The 18,046-nt window shown below is 36.1% G+C and overlaps 1 protein-coding gene across 3 annotated transcripts in view; it reads right to left on the bottom strand.

Moving 5' to 3' along the window:
- The window catches only part of DHX29 (DExH-box helicase 29), a 74,663-nt gene that overhangs the window by 43,778 nt on the left and 12,839 nt on the right, over positions 1-18,046 (bottom strand). For 2 of the 3 annotated variants that reach the window (XM_001380972.4, XM_016431302.2), the window contains exons 4-7: positions 15,802-15,931; positions 10,852-10,997; positions 9,733-9,861; positions 4,242-4,368 (exon numbers count right to left, since the gene is read on the bottom strand). In XM_001380972.4, coding sequence (XP_001381009.4) covers positions 4,242-4,368; positions 9,733-9,861; positions 10,852-10,997; positions 15,802-15,931 — 532 coding nt within the window. Of the gene's footprint in view, positions 1-4,241; positions 4,369-9,732; positions 9,862-10,851; positions 10,998-11,113; positions 11,819-15,801; positions 15,932-18,046 lie in introns of those variants that run through there. The other variant, XM_016431304.2, reaches the window with a different exon arrangement.

The following is an 18,046-nucleotide window of genomic DNA, read 5'->3' as shown; positions in this document are numbered from 1 at the left end:
TTAATTAAAAAAGTTTTAGTGGCTCCCTGTGATCCCTAAGATAAATACAAAATCCTATTTATAGCATTTTAAGTCCATCACAATTTATTTCCAAGCTATCTTCTAGACTGATTTACATGACTCTCTCTTCTCATAAACTCCACATTCCACTTACCCAAATTAGTCTATTTGTCCCTTCCTCAGAAACAATACTCTATTTTGCCTTGGTATCTTGAACAGACTCTTTCCCCCATTCTTTGGAATGCTCTTCCTTAGCCTCTTGAATTCTTTTCAATGATAAGCTGAAATACCATCTCTTACAGATTGCTTTTTCTGCTCCTACCCTCCAAGTTTTAAATATTTGCCTATTCTTCAAAATTATTTTGTATTTACCTATTTATGCATATGTCATTTCACTCCTGTAATATGTAAAGCTCCTTTAAGAAAGAGCCATTTCTTTTTCTGTCCTTGATTCCCCAGTAACTAGGATAATGCCTACACATAGTAGGTACTTAATAAATGTTTGCTGAATTAAACCAAAATTTTATTTTTCTATTTTTCTACATGGACAAAAATACTATTATTCACTCAAATGGTATAACAACAGAATGAGGCATGGCATTCAATTTTTGAATCTGGCATGAACCATCAATTATTACCTTTTATTTGTGTATACTCTGAAATTTATTATTTCTTTAAATGACTTGCAATGGAAAAAGTTTCTTTATTTTTATACTTTAACATGTAACAAAAATTCTGGAAAAAGTATATGAACAACAAAAGTGTTTTACCAAGAAGAAAGTTCCAGAAACTTATTTTTATTTATCTTGATTCAAAACCCTAGCAATTCAGCAGAATTGAATGCAGCTTATTCTTTCTGATATATTGGGGGAGAGAGCTATAATAGTTCTAATATATTTGTAAACAATGGCAATTTGTCATTTTAAGGAAAGAATTCTGCACTAAATAATTATTTCCTAATTTACCTGTTTTTGAAAATCAAAATCTCTTAAAATGGACAATAACTATGTATTCTTCAAAATATCTATGGATCACCATTGTAGGTATACTACAATCACCAAATCAGATATTGAATTTCATCCTGTGAAATTCCTGTCCAAGACCAAAGTTATCCATGTAGTTTATAGTTTAATCTATAAATGAGTCTTATAAGATCATAACAAATACAAGGGGAAAAATTGTTTTTTTTTCTGGAAAAGACGTTTTAAATGTTTTGATCTACTCAGTCAAATATCATTTTGTATCTAGCAAACGATAACCAGAGCATGATAATTTACTTTATCTTTTAGTTAACTGCAATCTGTTGCAATTATCTAGCCTGAAATTGCTTGCTCCAAGATTACCTAAATATCTTTTAATTGCTAAATCCATTGGCTTTTTCTGTCCTCATCCTTCTTCACCTCTCTAAACTATTGGATTCTACTGTGTAGTCCCTATTCCTGGACACAGTTCTCTCCTGATATTCTTCTTACTTGTTTCATTTCAGTCTTTTTTTTGCCTGGTAAATCATCCAGGTTCTGACCTTTCTTCATGGTATACCTCTTAAGTTTCTGTCCTCTTTTTTCTTTATAGCTTTCTCTTGCTGATTTCACCATCTTCCACGGGAAAGAACAATGCTCAACTCTATTCAAATGACTCCTAATTCATCAACAGTCTGTTGGACATCACTACAGACATTTCGATCTCAACCAAACTAAAATTGAACTCATTCCTTCCTGATCCACCTCCAATATCTCTAAACTTACTCCCTTTATAAACTTTTTTATTTCTTCTGAGGTCATCAGTATCTTTCCAGATCCCCAAGTCTATAACCTTAGAGTCATCCTGTTTTTTTCTCCTTCATCTCTAGATAGCCAAATCTTACTGATTCAATCTCAATAACATCTCTCACAACTGAGAAGAAACAGGTCTCACACAACTTCCACTCTAGTTCAAGTCATTATCATACCTTGACTAAACTATTACAAAACCTCCCAATTTGCCTTCTGTCTTTCAAACCCCTATTTTATATCTTAGGATCAATACTAATATCAGTTTCAAGGCAGGCAGGCATTGAGGGCTAGACAATTGGGGTTGACTTGCCTAATGTCTAAGGACAGATTTGAAGTAAAGTTCTTTAGATTCCAGGCCTAGTGCTCTAATTACCCCAATTTGGCTTCTCTTAATCTAATCTCCCCTCCATTCAATCTGTTCCATATACAGTAAATCTAACTGATATTCCAAAAGAATATGCCATTGCCCTATTTACTAAATAAAAAACAAACATCTGTGTAGCTGTTAAAACCCTTATAATCTGATTCCAGTTCACTTGTTTAGACCAACTTTACACTATTGCCCATTCCAAACAAACTGACTTCTTGTTCTCAGGAGACAACATTCCATCACCTATCCCCGTGTCTTTGTATAGCCCTGAAATGGTCTTCCTTTTCATTTCTGCGACTTGGCATTCCACTAACCCTTTAAAGTCCACCTTACATATTATCAAGGCCCCTTCTCATTCCCTCAATTGTTAAGTTTTCTCTCTCCCCCATCTGTAAGTTACTTTCTCTGACATTCCCCCACCTCCTAGGAAAATATGTTCCATGAGAGAATAGTTCTCATATTGTATTGCTAACACATTAGAAATCAAATGTTTGACTCTGGGGTACCACCTCACACCTAGCAGATTGGCCAATATGACAGTAAAGGAAAATAATAAATGTTGGAGGGGATGTGGTAAAATTGGGACGCTAATGCATTGCTGGTAGAGTTGTGAATTGATTCAACCATTCTGGAATGCAATTTGGAATTAAGCCCAAAGGGCTTTAAAAGACTGCTTGCCCTTTGATCCAGCCATACACAACTGGGTTTGTACCCCAAAGAGATAAAAAAAGCTTGTGTAAAAATATTTATAGTTGTACTCTTTGTGGCAGCAAAAAACTGGAAAATGGTGGCATGTCCCTCAATTGGGGAATGACTGAACAAATTGTGGTATATGATAGTGATGGAATACTATTGTGCTATAAGGAATGATTGACTGCTTGATTTCTATATGAACTGGAAAGACCTCCATGAACAGATGCAGAATGAAATGAGGAGAACCAAGAGAACATTGTACACAGAAAGTGAAACATATTATGGAATGATCAAATGTAATAGACTCTGATACTAATGGCAATGCCATGATCAAGAATAATCCCATGACCTTTATGAAAAAGAATGCTATCCACATTGAAAGAACTATGAGAGTAGAAACAGAAAAAAAAAAAAACCCAAATGATTTAGCAGTTGGTTATATGGTATAGGATTTGGGGTTGTGTTTTTTAAAAGATTATTCTATTATAAAAATATGAATAATATGGAAATAGGTTTTGAGTAATAAGACATATGTAAACCAGTGGAATTCCTTGTCAGTTCTGGAAGAAGGAAGGGAAAAGAGGAGAGAACATGAATCATGTAACCATGGAAAAATATAATAAAAAAAACAACAAATAAAATAATGTGAGGGAAAAAAGAAATAAAGTATTTGCTAAATGAAGTAGGTACTGAGCTCTTTTTTCTTCCTCTACCATGTTCACTGTAATGACTACTTTAGGTTGGTGAAACAATTTTTCAAGATTTCTCTTAAAAATTGATTATGATCAGTCAAAGTTTTTATTTTCATCTATATATGATTTTTCAGAGTCCAGAACCTTAGGTGATGGATCTTTCATAGACCCCAAGGTTCATTTGTGGCAGAATCCCTCAGCTCCAGATGTTAGGGATGACCTCTCTTGCTACACTTAAAAAGAAAACTAAACACCACCGCAAACTTCCCTATTTTTATGTTTGTATTCTCTATTTGGCCCAATGTGACTTTCCCAACTTAATTTGAGTCCTAATTACTCCTGCTTATTTCTATTGTCTCCCTGTCTATTTGAAGTTTGAGTATCAGCTGCTTCCTATTGCTATCTGACCAGGCATACCATCATTCATTAAATAAATCATCTTCCTTGCAATCAGAATACTTAAAAAACACTGGAAAGAAGGAAGGCAAATGGGTTATTACTCAAAGCATTTTATGCGGGGCACAAATATCTGAGAAGTTATTTATTCAGAGGGATTTATGGAACCTATCCCTTGGGAATGGGGAAGGCATTTTGTCGTAGAAAACCCTAAGGTAGGAATGGAAAATATCAGACTGAGACAATCACCAAACTGGAATGACAAGGAAGGAAATAATTAAATATAAACCTATAACAAAGTAATTCAAAAGGACTCACCCCTCTGATATTTCCTTATTTTTTCTTGTGCCTCTTTCTGGCCTTGCTTGTTTTTTTCTAGCTTAGAGGAAGCTGCCTGTTCCTTTGCATCCTGAAGCTTTGCTGCAAGGTGTAAGTATCTTTCATTCTGTTTCAAATAAGATGATCAGTAAGAGGTTAAGAAAAAAAATTAGTAAGATTTAACTAGTTTATTTATAGTCATTTCCCTGGAGGCTGTTTCTTCATCTGTAAAACAATGGGTCTGAACTTACAGATAATCCTGTTCTTAGTCCTTTGATCCTATCATTATTATTTAAAAGAAAAAGTTCAAGCTTCAAACTCCTAATATTAATTCTGTCACAGAATAGAATCATAACACCAAAACTGTAAGGGATTTAAAAAACTATCAAGGCACTGTCATATGTTTCCTGAGCAACTCATTTCATCCTCGTAGCTCAGATTTTTCATCTCTACACTTCACTTAGCCTCTGTGATAGTCTCTCCAAACAACTGAACCTAGAGATGAAGGAAATGACCATTCAAAGCCCTTGTGGTTAGCATTTTAGGCAAGGTTTAGTACAAGGATAAGACAAAATTAGAGACTACTGCTGTAGTTACTGCTTTCCTTACACCCTACATTCTTGAATTCAGAGTACACAGCAGGCCAAGTTAACTTAGAAAGATTCATTACTATCTACAACAGTGTCTGAGGGCAGTCTCCTGCTATTCTTTGGTACTGAGGGAGCCTATACCCCAAAGAGGGGGCAGGTGGAAAGCATTATCATTGCCTGAGGAAGTTACCACTTCTGAGATGAGGGCTATCATATCTGTAGTCAGAAATCTCACACCCTTTGGGACTAGTCTCCAGGTGACTAATCTACTATGGCCATTCACATTCCACATAGGCAAAACTCAGTCAGTTTACCAATGCTTAATCCTCAATGGCTTCCTATCCCTATCACCTACCCAATAAAATAAAACCTATTATTATATTAATATATATATTAATAAAATAAAGCATATTATTCAAGGCCTGCCGTTCTACCTTTCTAGCATTTTCTTATCCATTTCTCCTCCAAGGACTCTATACTCCATCAAAACTGGACTACTCACCATCCCACCATCAACAATCCTGTGAGATTTGTCTATGCCTTTGTTTATGCCATTTCCAGGGCTTCGGGTGCTTTCCTACTCTACATTCCCTGCTCTAACTACCCATCTTTTTTTTATTTTTTAAACTCTTACCTTCCATCTTGGAGTCAATACTGTGTATTGGCTCCAAGGCAGAAGAGTGGTAAGGGCTAGGCAATGGGGGTCAAGTGACTTGCCCAGGGTCACACAGCTGGGAAGTGTTTGAGGCCAGATTTGAACCTAGGACCTCCTATCTCTAAGCCTGGCTCTCAATCCACTGAATCACCCAGCTGCCCCTGGGAATTCTACCCATCTTTCAAGATCCAGTTCAGATCCCACTTCTCCATAAGGCTATTTCTGACTCTCCAGTAAGAAATTATTTTGACCCCCAGATATTGAAAAGAACTTTACATTAATCATCTATTTTATATTGTGTATTATTTTACTAGCAGGGAAGCTTTTTGAAGGCAGGAACTATGTCTTATTTATCCTTTCATCTTGCCCAGCATATAGTAGACACACTGTTACAAAATGTGTACAAGTACTTCATTCTTATATACAAGCACTGAGCCAGCTTTAAATGAGAAAAAAGCTAGAATTATAAATAGAATTCAGTTTACTGACTTATCTACTAGTATCCCCTACAAATCACAGCAGATTAAAAGCATTAAGAAGGGACAGGTGCTGCTAGAATCACAAACATTCTGGGACTATTCACTTCAGGGGCAAATAATCTTATATACTTCACTATTCCTTGAAGAGTCACTCAACATATCAAAGCATAACTAATATTTAAAATTACAAATGAAACACTGAAGAAGTCTAAACTACATTCTGTATGCTCTACTTAGAAAGTCAAGTCTGCAACCCATTTCTGAAAGATTTTTATCAATAGTGGTTAAAATAAAAGTTAAAAAAATTAATATTTTTATTAATAATTTTCTAATAGTAAAAAACCCCTGGGAAACATTTCTAATAATTCATGACAATTATGGAATATTTATGTAACTGAATATCATAAAGCATGGATGGATATGTGTATATGTGTGTTTATTTATAAACACACACATACATATAAGGAAACCCAAAGATATAAAGGGATATAATGAGATTAGTAGAACTCAGACTACATATACACTAACTACAACTGGGTAAAAAATAAAGCTGAATTGTTTGCTGATTGTTAATCCTTTTAGCTCTCTAATAAATGATACCTATGATTTCTTGTTAAGCTTTACTATTTATGTTGTAAGTTTGATTACTTATATTTGATGTTTATATTTTTGATAAACATGTGTTGTTTTCTTTTCCTAAAAGAGAAATTGAAAGATTATAATCATCATCACAGGAATGTGAAGTTTTCCTCCATCTCTGGTGGCAGCCTGATACCACATGTTAAAGTAGTCAGCCATGTCAAACCCAGGGAAATTAATATACTCAAAGAGAAGCTGGCCTGTTGCCAGATAACAACTAGCTTATTTCAGGCAGCACCTGGGAGAACTTCTGGTAAATGAGATAGAAAATCAAGTAGATAATGTAACTGCTGAACCTTCGGTTCCTTGTTGGATTGGAGGCTACCACAGTGATGAGAAAGGAGGGAGAAGTAAGGACCCAAGGGAGGCAGTATATACTAAAGATGGGTGTCCTTGAGCTTACTCTCTACAGATATACACATACATCAATGTGGCTAAGGCTACCTACTAGGCTACTGTCCTGGAGCTCTAGCTTTATTAGGCTGGTAGTCCATGGGAGCTTAGAGCCAGATACAATTGGGTCTGTGATAGACAGACAGTAAGACAACAGTTCCAGACTCTCCAGGGAGCTCCGTAGTTCACTGAATGGATATTCTAGCTGGTGTGGAAGAGAACGTACAAGAAATCCCCTAGGGTGCCTTAATTTGATCAATCATCTGTAGCTGGGGCTTTAGCCTCCATGCTGTGTTTACATTCATATGAGGCAGCTTCAGGTGCTGCTTGAAACTTAAGGTGTAGCATGAACCAAGGAAAGTTCGGTAGCTTCAAGCACCTTCATCTCCAGTTCATCGTGTGGAACAGCACAAGGTCCAGAAAAATGTCAGGAAGTCTGAGGGGACTTGACCAGAAAGGCTGACATTACAGAAATTCTAGCAGAAGGCTACTGGTATTGTTTCAAAGAGCTGCCTTCAAAACTCAAAGTCAACAAGCATTTATTAAGTGCTTCCTATAAGCCAGGTACTGTGCTAAAAGGAGGCTAGCAGTCATCTGGAGATACCTACATGTGTCCATGGAGATGGCTGTGAAGGGAGTCAGGAATACCTCTACATTTTGGTCTTTGACTCAATGAATAGGTTTGCCTTAAAGAGGGGAAGATAGCAGTATTATTGGCAAGGCCAAAAAAAAATTGGGAACGGGTGTTAAAGGAGTTTGGGTTACTGAAAATTTTTTTATGTGGAATACTTCACCCATCATTGAGGTGGGTTAAAAGAGGAACTGGAACCACCACCACCACCACCACCACCACCACCATTACTACTACCACCATTACTACCACCACCACTACCACTATTAATTTATAAATACAAAACATTCATATGTTACTAAAACATTAAATTTAAGTTTCCCCAAAATCTTATGAGGTTGGCTTCATAGGTATTATCCCATTTTACAGAAAGCAATAAAGTTCAGAGAAGTTAAGTGACCTCTCCTTAATGCCAGAGGCAGGATTTGAATCCAGGTCTTCTTGACTCCAAGACCAGCTCTATCCAGTAGACCACACTGCCTCCTTACAAAGTTTAATAAAAGCAAAACAATCCTATTTAGCCCTAATGTTATTGGTTCAGTAATTTTTGGTCACATCGGATTGTCTGTGACCTCATCTGGGGTTTTCTTGGCAAGGATACTGGAGTAGTTTGCTATTTTTTCCCCAGCTCATTTTACAGATGAGGAAACTGATGCAAACAGGGTTAAATGATTTGTCTAGGGCAGTGCTGGCAAACCTTTTAGAGATCATATGCCCAAACTGCACCTTCAATCTGCAGGTGAGGCCCCCCCGCCCCCTGCCATTACCCCAGACAACAGAGGGAGTAAGTGCTTATGTTGGGCTACTGGACTGAGGATGTGAACATTGTCCTCAGGCATTATGGAGAGGGGGAATGGAGAAGACCCCTCTGAAACACTGGGGCACGAGTGCCATGCCTTCGCCAACATGGGCCTAGGGTCACATAGCTAATGTTGGAGGCCAGAGTTGAACTCAGAGCACCTCTACTACACCACCTAGCTTCCATACCATCCTCCCCCCAAAAGCCTATCCTTAGAACTGCAAAGTTGGAAAAAACACCATAGGTCATTTATAGTCCAACCACCAGTCCCATTTATATGAATCTAATTTATATATTATCTTTGTACAAGACACATCTATAACATCATTGGCTCCTTAATAACCATTCTTTCTTGCCTCTCCTTAAAGGTGGCCTGAGGTCCAAATCCACCCAAAGGGAAAGAACTTACAAGGTTTTACATATTCATTCTCTCTCTCTAACAAGTTAAATAAGTGTTCTACAATTTGATTCATTCTCTTGAAAGGAAGAGAAGATAAACAATAGTTCTAATACCATTTTTCCAATAACTCAATTTTATAGCAAATTTTTAACCAAAAACACATTTATCAACTTCTTTCCAATAGTGGTTTCTTATTCTGATTTCCCTCTTTTGTCAACATTATCCTCACTCTCTGAACCCCAAGATCTTCACCCCTTATCCCCTGTAGGAAATGACAGGGAGCCTATCTTGATTTCTGCTTTATTTTTCCCATCTATCTTTGTGTCTACATTCCCACTGCAGGAACATCTTGGATCAGGTGCTTAATTCTCACTGGCCAATCAATAGTCTCTTTAAACGTCTTTTTAGCTATACTCTCTCAGCCCAACAATCTCCTCCATATGTTGCCAGTAGATTTTTATTTCTGAAACACCACTTTTCTCTGCTCAAAAAAAATTCCAAGAGCTCCCAACAGTTTAAGGTAGGAACACTAAACTGTTGACCTTAGCATTCAAAGCCAAGCATATCTTATTACAAAGGACATTTCAAACTTCATTTTCTGAAGACAAATCTTCTGCAGACGAGCAGATCTACTTAATATAATTGAAAGATAACCTGTCTAGCCTGGTTTTTTTCTCCACTGAATTCCAGTGGTACCAATATATTGTTCTGTATTTTAAATAATCTTTTGTTCAAAGAAGGCTAGGTATATGGATAAAATTGAAATACTCCAAGGGCAGGAATATCCCCAAATTGCTTTTCATTTCCCCAAAGGATTTAGCACATAACTTTATACAGTTCAGATAACTTTATACAGTACAGATCATCCTTCAAAAGATTAAACTTGTCAAAAATCTCTAACTTACAGGGTCAAATTTTTCCTCTTCTTCTAAACTTTTAGAATTCTCAGTCTTTTCTTCTTGACTCTGCTGTTCAGCATACTGCAAAATCCATTCTTTCATATTCACCTCTTTGTCCTTTTCTACATTTTTTGGCTAGGAGAGGAAACATAAAAATGAAGATTAGAGGTGAAAAATCTTAATAATGTCAACATTAGGCAAGGAAAACAAATTTTAAGACGAGAATTACTTGATTTAACAGAATAAAAATTTAAAGCCACGAAGAGTCTCTGAGACACAACAAATATAAACTAAACTTTAAAAACATACAATTTTATTGTTATCTTTTTTATACTACCAGAATTTCTCCTAGGATTTCTCTCTCTGCCCTCTCCCAGAGAACCATGGCATATATTAAAACATTTTTAAAGAAAAAAAATCTGAAAACTGATCAATATATGTAAAAAGACTAAAAAAATATATACAAAGTTCCATACCTATGGACCTACCCCATGACTACAAAGGAATGGGGTGAAGTATCTTCTTGTGTCATTTCTTTGGGGCCATCCATGCCTGTTCTTTGTAATTTTGTAACATTAACTTTTGATTATTTGTAATTATTCTTGCCATTTACATTATTAAACTCATTGTATATAGTTTTCTTAGCTCTGATTACTTCATTTTGCATCAGATTGTATAAATCCTTCTATGCTTCTCTATATTCATATTTATTTATTGCAGCATAATAATATTCCATTACACTCATGAACTACAGATGGTTTAGGCATTCCTCAATTAATGAAAAAATGATGCTATAAATATCCTAGTGCATATGGAGACTTTCTTATCAATGACCTCCTTGAGAGAATGAACATGGTAGTGGAATCTCTGAGAGGTCAAAGGATATGGATGTTTTATTCACTTATTTGCAAAATTCCAAACTGTTTTCCAAAAATGGTTGTTTATGGAAAAGTGAGGTTAGAAATAGGTTGAGGAATAAGGAGATGGACTGGGAGGGAGAAGGCAGGGAGATATAAAGAAATAAGTAATAACCACTCAAGATTTGTTTTCTACTGCAAATAGTTAAGGATGCCTAAAAATTTGCCTTTTTTTTTTTAAACATAAACTGGTCATTTTTAAAGTTACCTTAACTTCAGGTTCATCTTGCCGTTTTTTAGTACTAGGTAGCAGGGGAGGTGGAGTGGTAGACTGTATTTGCAGAGACTGAAATTTTGGCCTGCTTTTGGGTTGTTGTTCTTCAAACTCCTGACTAAATCCTTCAGGAAGTGAATCTTGAAAAAGAAAGCAGGTAATATGAAACAAAACAAAATTACAGATACAAAGAAGTCCCATAAGCTATTAAATAGTTAAAATCTATTCTCCATTTATTTCAAATTAGGATTATCACCTCTCAGAAATCCATCCAATTTTTCATTTTTGTCAAATAGGAATGGTCAAATTTTATTAATTCAAAAATGTTCACATGACAAAAAAAAACACACTTGTTTGCAGCAATTTTTGCAAAGTTTCGGGAAAATTAATAAATTTGTACAATCTCCATGGATTTTGCATAATGGGATTTGATTATTAGCAATATCTTAAATGTATCACTGTGCCTCAGTTTCCTAATTAAAAAAACAAAACAAAACATGGGAGCTGGACTAAATGTTGTCTAGGACCTGTCCAGCTCTAAAATTAAATGATTCTGGGGTGGCAGTTGTTAGTCAAGAATTCTTAAAACTTGGTAGACATAATGCATTTTAGATTTCTCTTTCTTTCCAGGTATACCAAATCCATTTGACTGTCTCTCTGAAATGCTCCTATTTCCTTCTACCAAAGCTCATTCTTCATTTTGGCTAGGGATCTTTTCACATCAATTAATACTAACTTTTTTTCCCTAATCTTTATCCAACTACAAATTTTGCTTTTTTAAAATCATTAAATCTCTTTAGCTCTTTCCTTTGCCCCAGTTTCAACTTTTTGCCATTCAAATGTTCTCTCTAATGCTCTTACTCTTGTAGAGAATTATTTAAGACTTATTTATTAAGAGTTCATTAGTTAATAGAGTTAAGTAACATGAGTTATTGATAGATACATAAGAGATTATAAGCTAGATTTCTTTTAAAAAAACTGAATAGAATCTCAGATGGACTTATGGGTAAGAAAGAATTTTCCAGAGTGCTTTGAGAGTTACCCAACTGACTTTGCATCTGTGGGCTGACCCTGTCCTGAAAGGAGGTCCTAAGAGGTGCTCTGTGAGATTTGAAAAATCTCAGTGTTTTCACATCAAATATTTATCTATAAGATCTGACAAGTGAAGGAGGTTGTTGGTGAAACATTGGTGCAAGCCCAACAAGTTTGCTAGGCAAGTGGAGAAGGCTGTGGAAATTCAAGCTGTTTTTTCATCTCTACAGCAAGAAGAGAGAGACCTAACATTTCTTTTGTGTATAATTTATATAGGATAGATAGATAAAGGTTTTTGAGATTTAGATAGAATAGGAAGAGAGAGTAGCCTCAACTCTGTTGGGGAAGGAGATCCTTGAGGATCAGATTTGGGTGGCTAGAGTAAGAAATTTTAGCTTAGGGACTTATATAGCATAAGAATTTTTTCCCACTAGTTTCCTTTTACTATCTCTTTCCTTTTTTTTTTTAACCATAACAAAAAATTTATTTTTATGCAACTGGCTGAGCTGGAATTCTTTGGCTGATCTAAGAAGCCATTTTCTCAAACAATCAGATCCAACAGCCTGTTCACACAGGATATAATTATTGGTATTACCATCCTAAGCCAATAATCAATAAGGGTTACGAAATCCTTATAACTCTCCTGTCCCATTCCTCTTTTTCTTTTAAAATCTTAATTAAAAAAACTTTCTTTTCCCTTAATGACTTCTTTTTATGTCCCAACATTATCTCCTTTTTGTAAATTGCATCATTTCTTCCTTAACAAACAAACAAAAAACTGTTAAAATCATTTCCTGTGAGTTCCTATTTCCGAGTCTGTGTGGTAGGATGGACACCATGCTAGGCTTGGAGGCAAAGAGAAATGATCTTCAGTCTCTCCTCCAGACACTGAACCAGTTAGGTGATCCTAGATAAGTCATTCAAGCCTTTCAAATCTCAGCTTCCTGGCCTTATAGTCCAGGATGGAAAGAACAGTATTTACCTAAAAGGGCTATTCTGAGAATCAAAAGAAACTTCCTGGTTTTTCTTGAGGCATCACCATGTTTCCATGGACTAAACTTGACAATTGAATCACCTTTTGTTATATGTGACAAAATGGAGTTACTTCAGTTGTGTTGTTTTCCACAACAGAATGTGAGACCCTTGAAGAGAGGGGCTCATTTCATTCCTAACTTCATATCTCTAGTCTTTATAATGCACAAAAGGCATTTAATTAAGCTCCCAAGTGAAGGTATTGCAGACAAAAGTGAAAAAGCACTTGGCTCTGTAAATTGCATCATTATTTTCTCTTTCCTTCAAAAAACAAACCAAAAAAAACCTGTTAAAATAATTTCCTAAGAGTTCCTATGGTCAAAGGAAACAAACAGGACAACTCCCTTTGTAATCCCCTACCTTGCTATGTGATTTTCCAAAGGGACTAGGTGGCAGATTAAGCCTGACGAGCAAATGAGCAAACCTGAAGGCAGTTCTGATATATAGATCAGTCACATAACACCCTCCAAGTTCAGGAACTCATCACTTTTTACCTAAACTCTTGCAATAACCTCCTAATCCAGTTTCCCCCTTCATAACTATCCTTTGCATCCTGTCAAAGTGGTATTTCTAATGCCCTGCTTAAGAAAATTCAGTGGTTTTCTGTGGGGACCTCTAGAATCAAATACAAAGTCTTTTGTTTGACATTTAAAATTCTTTACAATTTAGCTCCAACCTATTTTCCCAGCTATACTACACACTTCTCTTTTTTAATGCAGTCATAGGTTCAGTCAAATAGACCTTTTGGACCCTCTTTCCACTGCATGTTCTCCATTCATGTCCCTTCTTTTGTGTCTTCACACAAGCTATACCCTATGCCCCCAATCCATTTTTTCATTCTCTCCACTTTAGAAGCCTCAATTTCCTCCAAAGGCCAGTTTAATGCCAATCTCCTACTATTTCATGAGGACTTTCCTGATCCCCACAATGCTAGTGCAACTCCCTGTGCCCCTAATTAACTTGTATTCATTACTTTCTTATAAATAGACTATCCCCCAATTGACTATATAAGCAGTTCAGGGAAGGCAAGGGCTTTTTCACCTTTGTCATGGTTGCTTGATAAATGCCTTTTGGACACTAGAGATATGAAGTCAGAAATTAAATGAGCCCTCCTCCTTAAGGACCTCACAGGTTATCATGGAAAATAACATAAATGTCAAGTACATACAAGGTAAAAACTTATTAATCTAAAGGACAGGACTCTCTAGTCAGAGAGGAGGTGGTGCTAGAAATGAACTTTACACACACACACACACACACACACACACACACACACACACACACACACACACACACTTTTAACCCTTACCTTCTATCTTAGAACCAATACTAAGTATCAGTTCCAAGGCAGAAGAACAGTAAAGGTTAGGTAATGGGGGTTAAGTGAATTACCCAGAGTCACACAACTAGAAAATGTCTAAGGCCAGATCTGAATCCAGATCCCTCTCATCTCCAGACCATGCTCTTAATCCACTGAGCCACCCAGCTGCTCCTAGAAATGAACTTTGAAGGACACTGGAAATTCTAAGAGATAAAGGGAGGAGGGAGGACCTTCAAAGCTTGTGATAAAGAGAAGTGTGAAAAAAAACATGAGGGGGATTGTGTGGGTAGATTATAGAGTAAGTCAAAGGGAGTAAAATGTAATAAGACTGGAAAGATAGTCTTGGGCCAGAGCTTGAAGGGCTACAAATAACAAATAAGAGACATTTATATTTGATCTGAGGAGTAGGGAGATGGATTTTTAAAAAAATAAATAGCATTTTTTTAAGCCTATAACCTAAATCACAATGTGTTTAATTTCTAGAATAAGGGGCACTGATTAAACAACTGTGCCAGATGTTTCTTCTGTTATTTTGTCTGTCATTTTATATGAATTAGATATTAGGTGCAAAGTTATGACTCCACCTACACAAATATACATGGGGAAACCAATTACTTTTCCATTAGTGCACTTGGTGTCAAGAGAAAGCAACCGTGTTAGCAAATACCGACTCCTGGCACAAGAACAAAAAGAAAATAAAACCCAAATCAGCAAGGTCATCCTTAATCCTCTCAATGGACTCAAAACAAAGGTGCAACTTTATTATTTTATTTTTTAACTTCTTAAAAAAAAAAACCCTTATCTTCTGTCTTAGTATAAATTCTAAGATAGAGACTAGTAAGGGCTAGGATTGCCTAGGGTCACACAGCTAGGAAGTGTCTGAGAACAGATTTGAACCCAGGTTGGGCACTCAATTTACTGTGCTACCTACCTGTCTCCCAAAGATGAAACTTTAAATGACCTCTGAGTATATTTTAACCTTTATTTTGGGAGTTACAGGTAAAATATAGTTCTAAATTGCAGGATTGTCATAAATGTAACAAACACTGCCATTTACTGGCAATGAAACTGTGCTGCATATTAGTTTCCCAATCCTATTTTTAGGCCATTCGGTGGTCTATCAGTTTAGGAAAAAAAGATGTTATCAGAGATTAAAACTCATAATTTCTTTAGGTAATAAATAAAATTATTTCTTTGTATCTTAAGTAGGACCTTTATGTTTTAAAATATTACTTCTAATACCTGGTAACTAACAAAGGATTGCAACAAAATTTTAGAACTAAAGATATGAAAAAAATGTCTTATTAAAGGACTTTAAAAGCATCTATTACTATTAGAGGATATTTTATTAAAGCATATGAAAGTAAATTAGTTAATTTTTATATCAACTACTTAAATGAATAGAAAATAAGCAAGGACATTTCTGTCCATAAAAAATAAAGGATTGATTGCCTTTAAAGGGTACAAGCAGTAAAATAACAATGAAGAATTTGTTAAAAATTTAATGTAATAGGAGAAAATGCTCAAAAGCCATTAAATACTCAAGTCATTTTGCTTACCATCTGACAGATTTAAACAAAGCCAATCCAAGGCAGAATGAAGATCACCTCCATATAAAACTGTATTTGTCATAGCTTCCTCAATATCCTTTGTTTTAAATGAAAATGCTTGCAGAGCCATGTATAAATCCTACAAGGAAAATGCAGAAAGTCAAATGTGAGGAAAAAATAATCGCTTTTGCATGTCACAAGTTTTTTATTTTATTATTTTTTTGTTTGTGACAGTGTAGTTCTGGCCCAATCTAGTGTTTAGACTCCAATTTTTAGAAAAATCACCTTAAATTCTTTCAGTCAATTCTATTAATAGTCTTTTTCTAGTCTTTGTCCTTTGTGACCTTTCTGTAGCCTTTAACATTACTTGATTCCCCTTCTTTCTCCCCGATTCATAGTTCTTTCTCTCTGGGTTTGCACGACACTACTCTCCTGGTTCTCCTATCTGTGAGATCACTTCCCAATCTCTTTTTCTAGGTCCCCATTAATTGTAGGCATTTCTTAAGGCTCTGTTCTAGGCCTTTTTCTCATCTCCCTAGATACTATTTATGTTGGTCATTTCATCAGCTCCCATGGATTCAATTATGCTGTCAATTTACAGATCCTACTTATCCAGTCACAACCTCTCTAACTTTCAGTCTCACATCTCCAACTGCCTAGTGGGGCATCTCTTTCATAGATGTCTTAGATTAGGTCTAAAATGGAACTCCCAAAACCTCCATCCTTCTAAAATTCCCTATTCTCTATCAATGGCACTATCATTTTATACTTGATCCCTCATTTTCACCCCCCATCATCAATCTGGCAATTTTGCCTTCACATTTCTCACATATATCTCCTTCTCCCTTCTAACACTGTTACCACACTAGTGAAGACCCTTATCACATCATGCTTGGCCTAGTCAAAAAGCCAGCTGGTTTGTCTTCCTGCCTAAACTCTCTCTCAACTATAGCTTATCTATCTCACAGCTATCAAACTGATTTAAGTGTAAGTTGGACCATGTTATCACCTATTCCATAAACTTCAGTGGTTTCTTATCACTTTCAAAGTTAAATTGAAAACCCTATTCAGGGTGCAGCTAGGTGGATTGAGAGCCAGGCCTAGAGACAAAAAATCCTGTCCAAATACGGTCTCAGGTACTTTCTAACTGTGTGACCCACCCGGGCAAGTCGCCTCAACTGCCTAGCCTTTACTGTTCTTTTGCCTTGGAACCAATACACAGCATTATTTCTAAGATGGAAGGTAAGGGTTTAAAAAAATAAATAACAAAATTTCATGTAGAAAGTACTTCATAACCTGGCCTCTTCCTATGTTTCGAGTCTTTTTGCACCTTAGTTGTCCACCCTTCACTCAGCCCTCTTAAGAACACTTTGTGCTCTTGTGACAATGGCCTCCTTGCAGTTCCTCATTTCCTGATCCCAGTAATTCTTATTAGCGGTTCCCCATGCTTGAAATAACTCTTTCCTCATCTCTGTCACCAAGGCTTTCCTAGCTTTCAAGTCCCAACTAAAATCTCCTTTTCTACAAGAAGTCTTTCCTAGCCTCTCCCTTAAAACTAGAACTTTCCCTCTGCTTACCTCCAATTATCCTGTATGATTTGTTTGTACCCAGTTGTTTGACTTTTTTCAATTACATGTACAATTTTTTTTGCAACTGTTTTGACATTTTGCAATTCATGTTCTCTTTCCCTCCCTTTCCCCCCTCCCCAACGTGGCAACAGGCCTGTTATAGGTTATACCAGTGCTTTCATGCAACACATATTTCCATATTTCCCATTATGAAGGCAGAAAAAAAATTCACGAAGGAAATAAAATGAAAGATGGCATGCTTTGATCTGCAATTAGATTTCAAAAGTTCATTCTTTGGCCATAGAGAGCATTTTTTTTTTAATTGTGAGGCCCTTGGAGTTATCTTGGAACCTTGTTTTTGCTGGAAATAGGTTTTTCTGAACTCATCCTGTTCCTTTCTTATGGCACAATAGTATTACATTACAACCATATACCAGGGCTTGTTCATCCATTCCCCAATTGACGGACAACTACTCAGTTTCTAATTCTTTGCCATTACAAAGAGAGCTGCTAAAATATTTTTGGGTAAGTAGGACTTTTTCCTCAATCTCTGATCTTTTGGGGATACAGATCTAGTATTGGTAGGTCAAAGATGTTTTATGGCCCTTTGAGCCATGGTTCCATATTGCTCTCCAGAATGGTTGTAGCTGTTTTATAGTTCCACCAAAAATGTATCCATTTTGACT

The sequence above is a fragment of the Monodelphis domestica genome, chromosome 3 (assembly GCF_027887165.1).
Source record: "Monodelphis domestica isolate mMonDom1 chromosome 3, mMonDom1.pri, whole genome shotgun sequence".
In the NCBI taxonomy this organism is placed as follows: Eukaryota; Metazoa; Chordata; class Mammalia; order Didelphimorphia; family Didelphidae; genus Monodelphis; species Monodelphis domestica.
The sequence above is the reverse complement of the archived record's forward strand: the minus strand, read 5'-3'. Positions and strand labels throughout refer to the sequence as shown.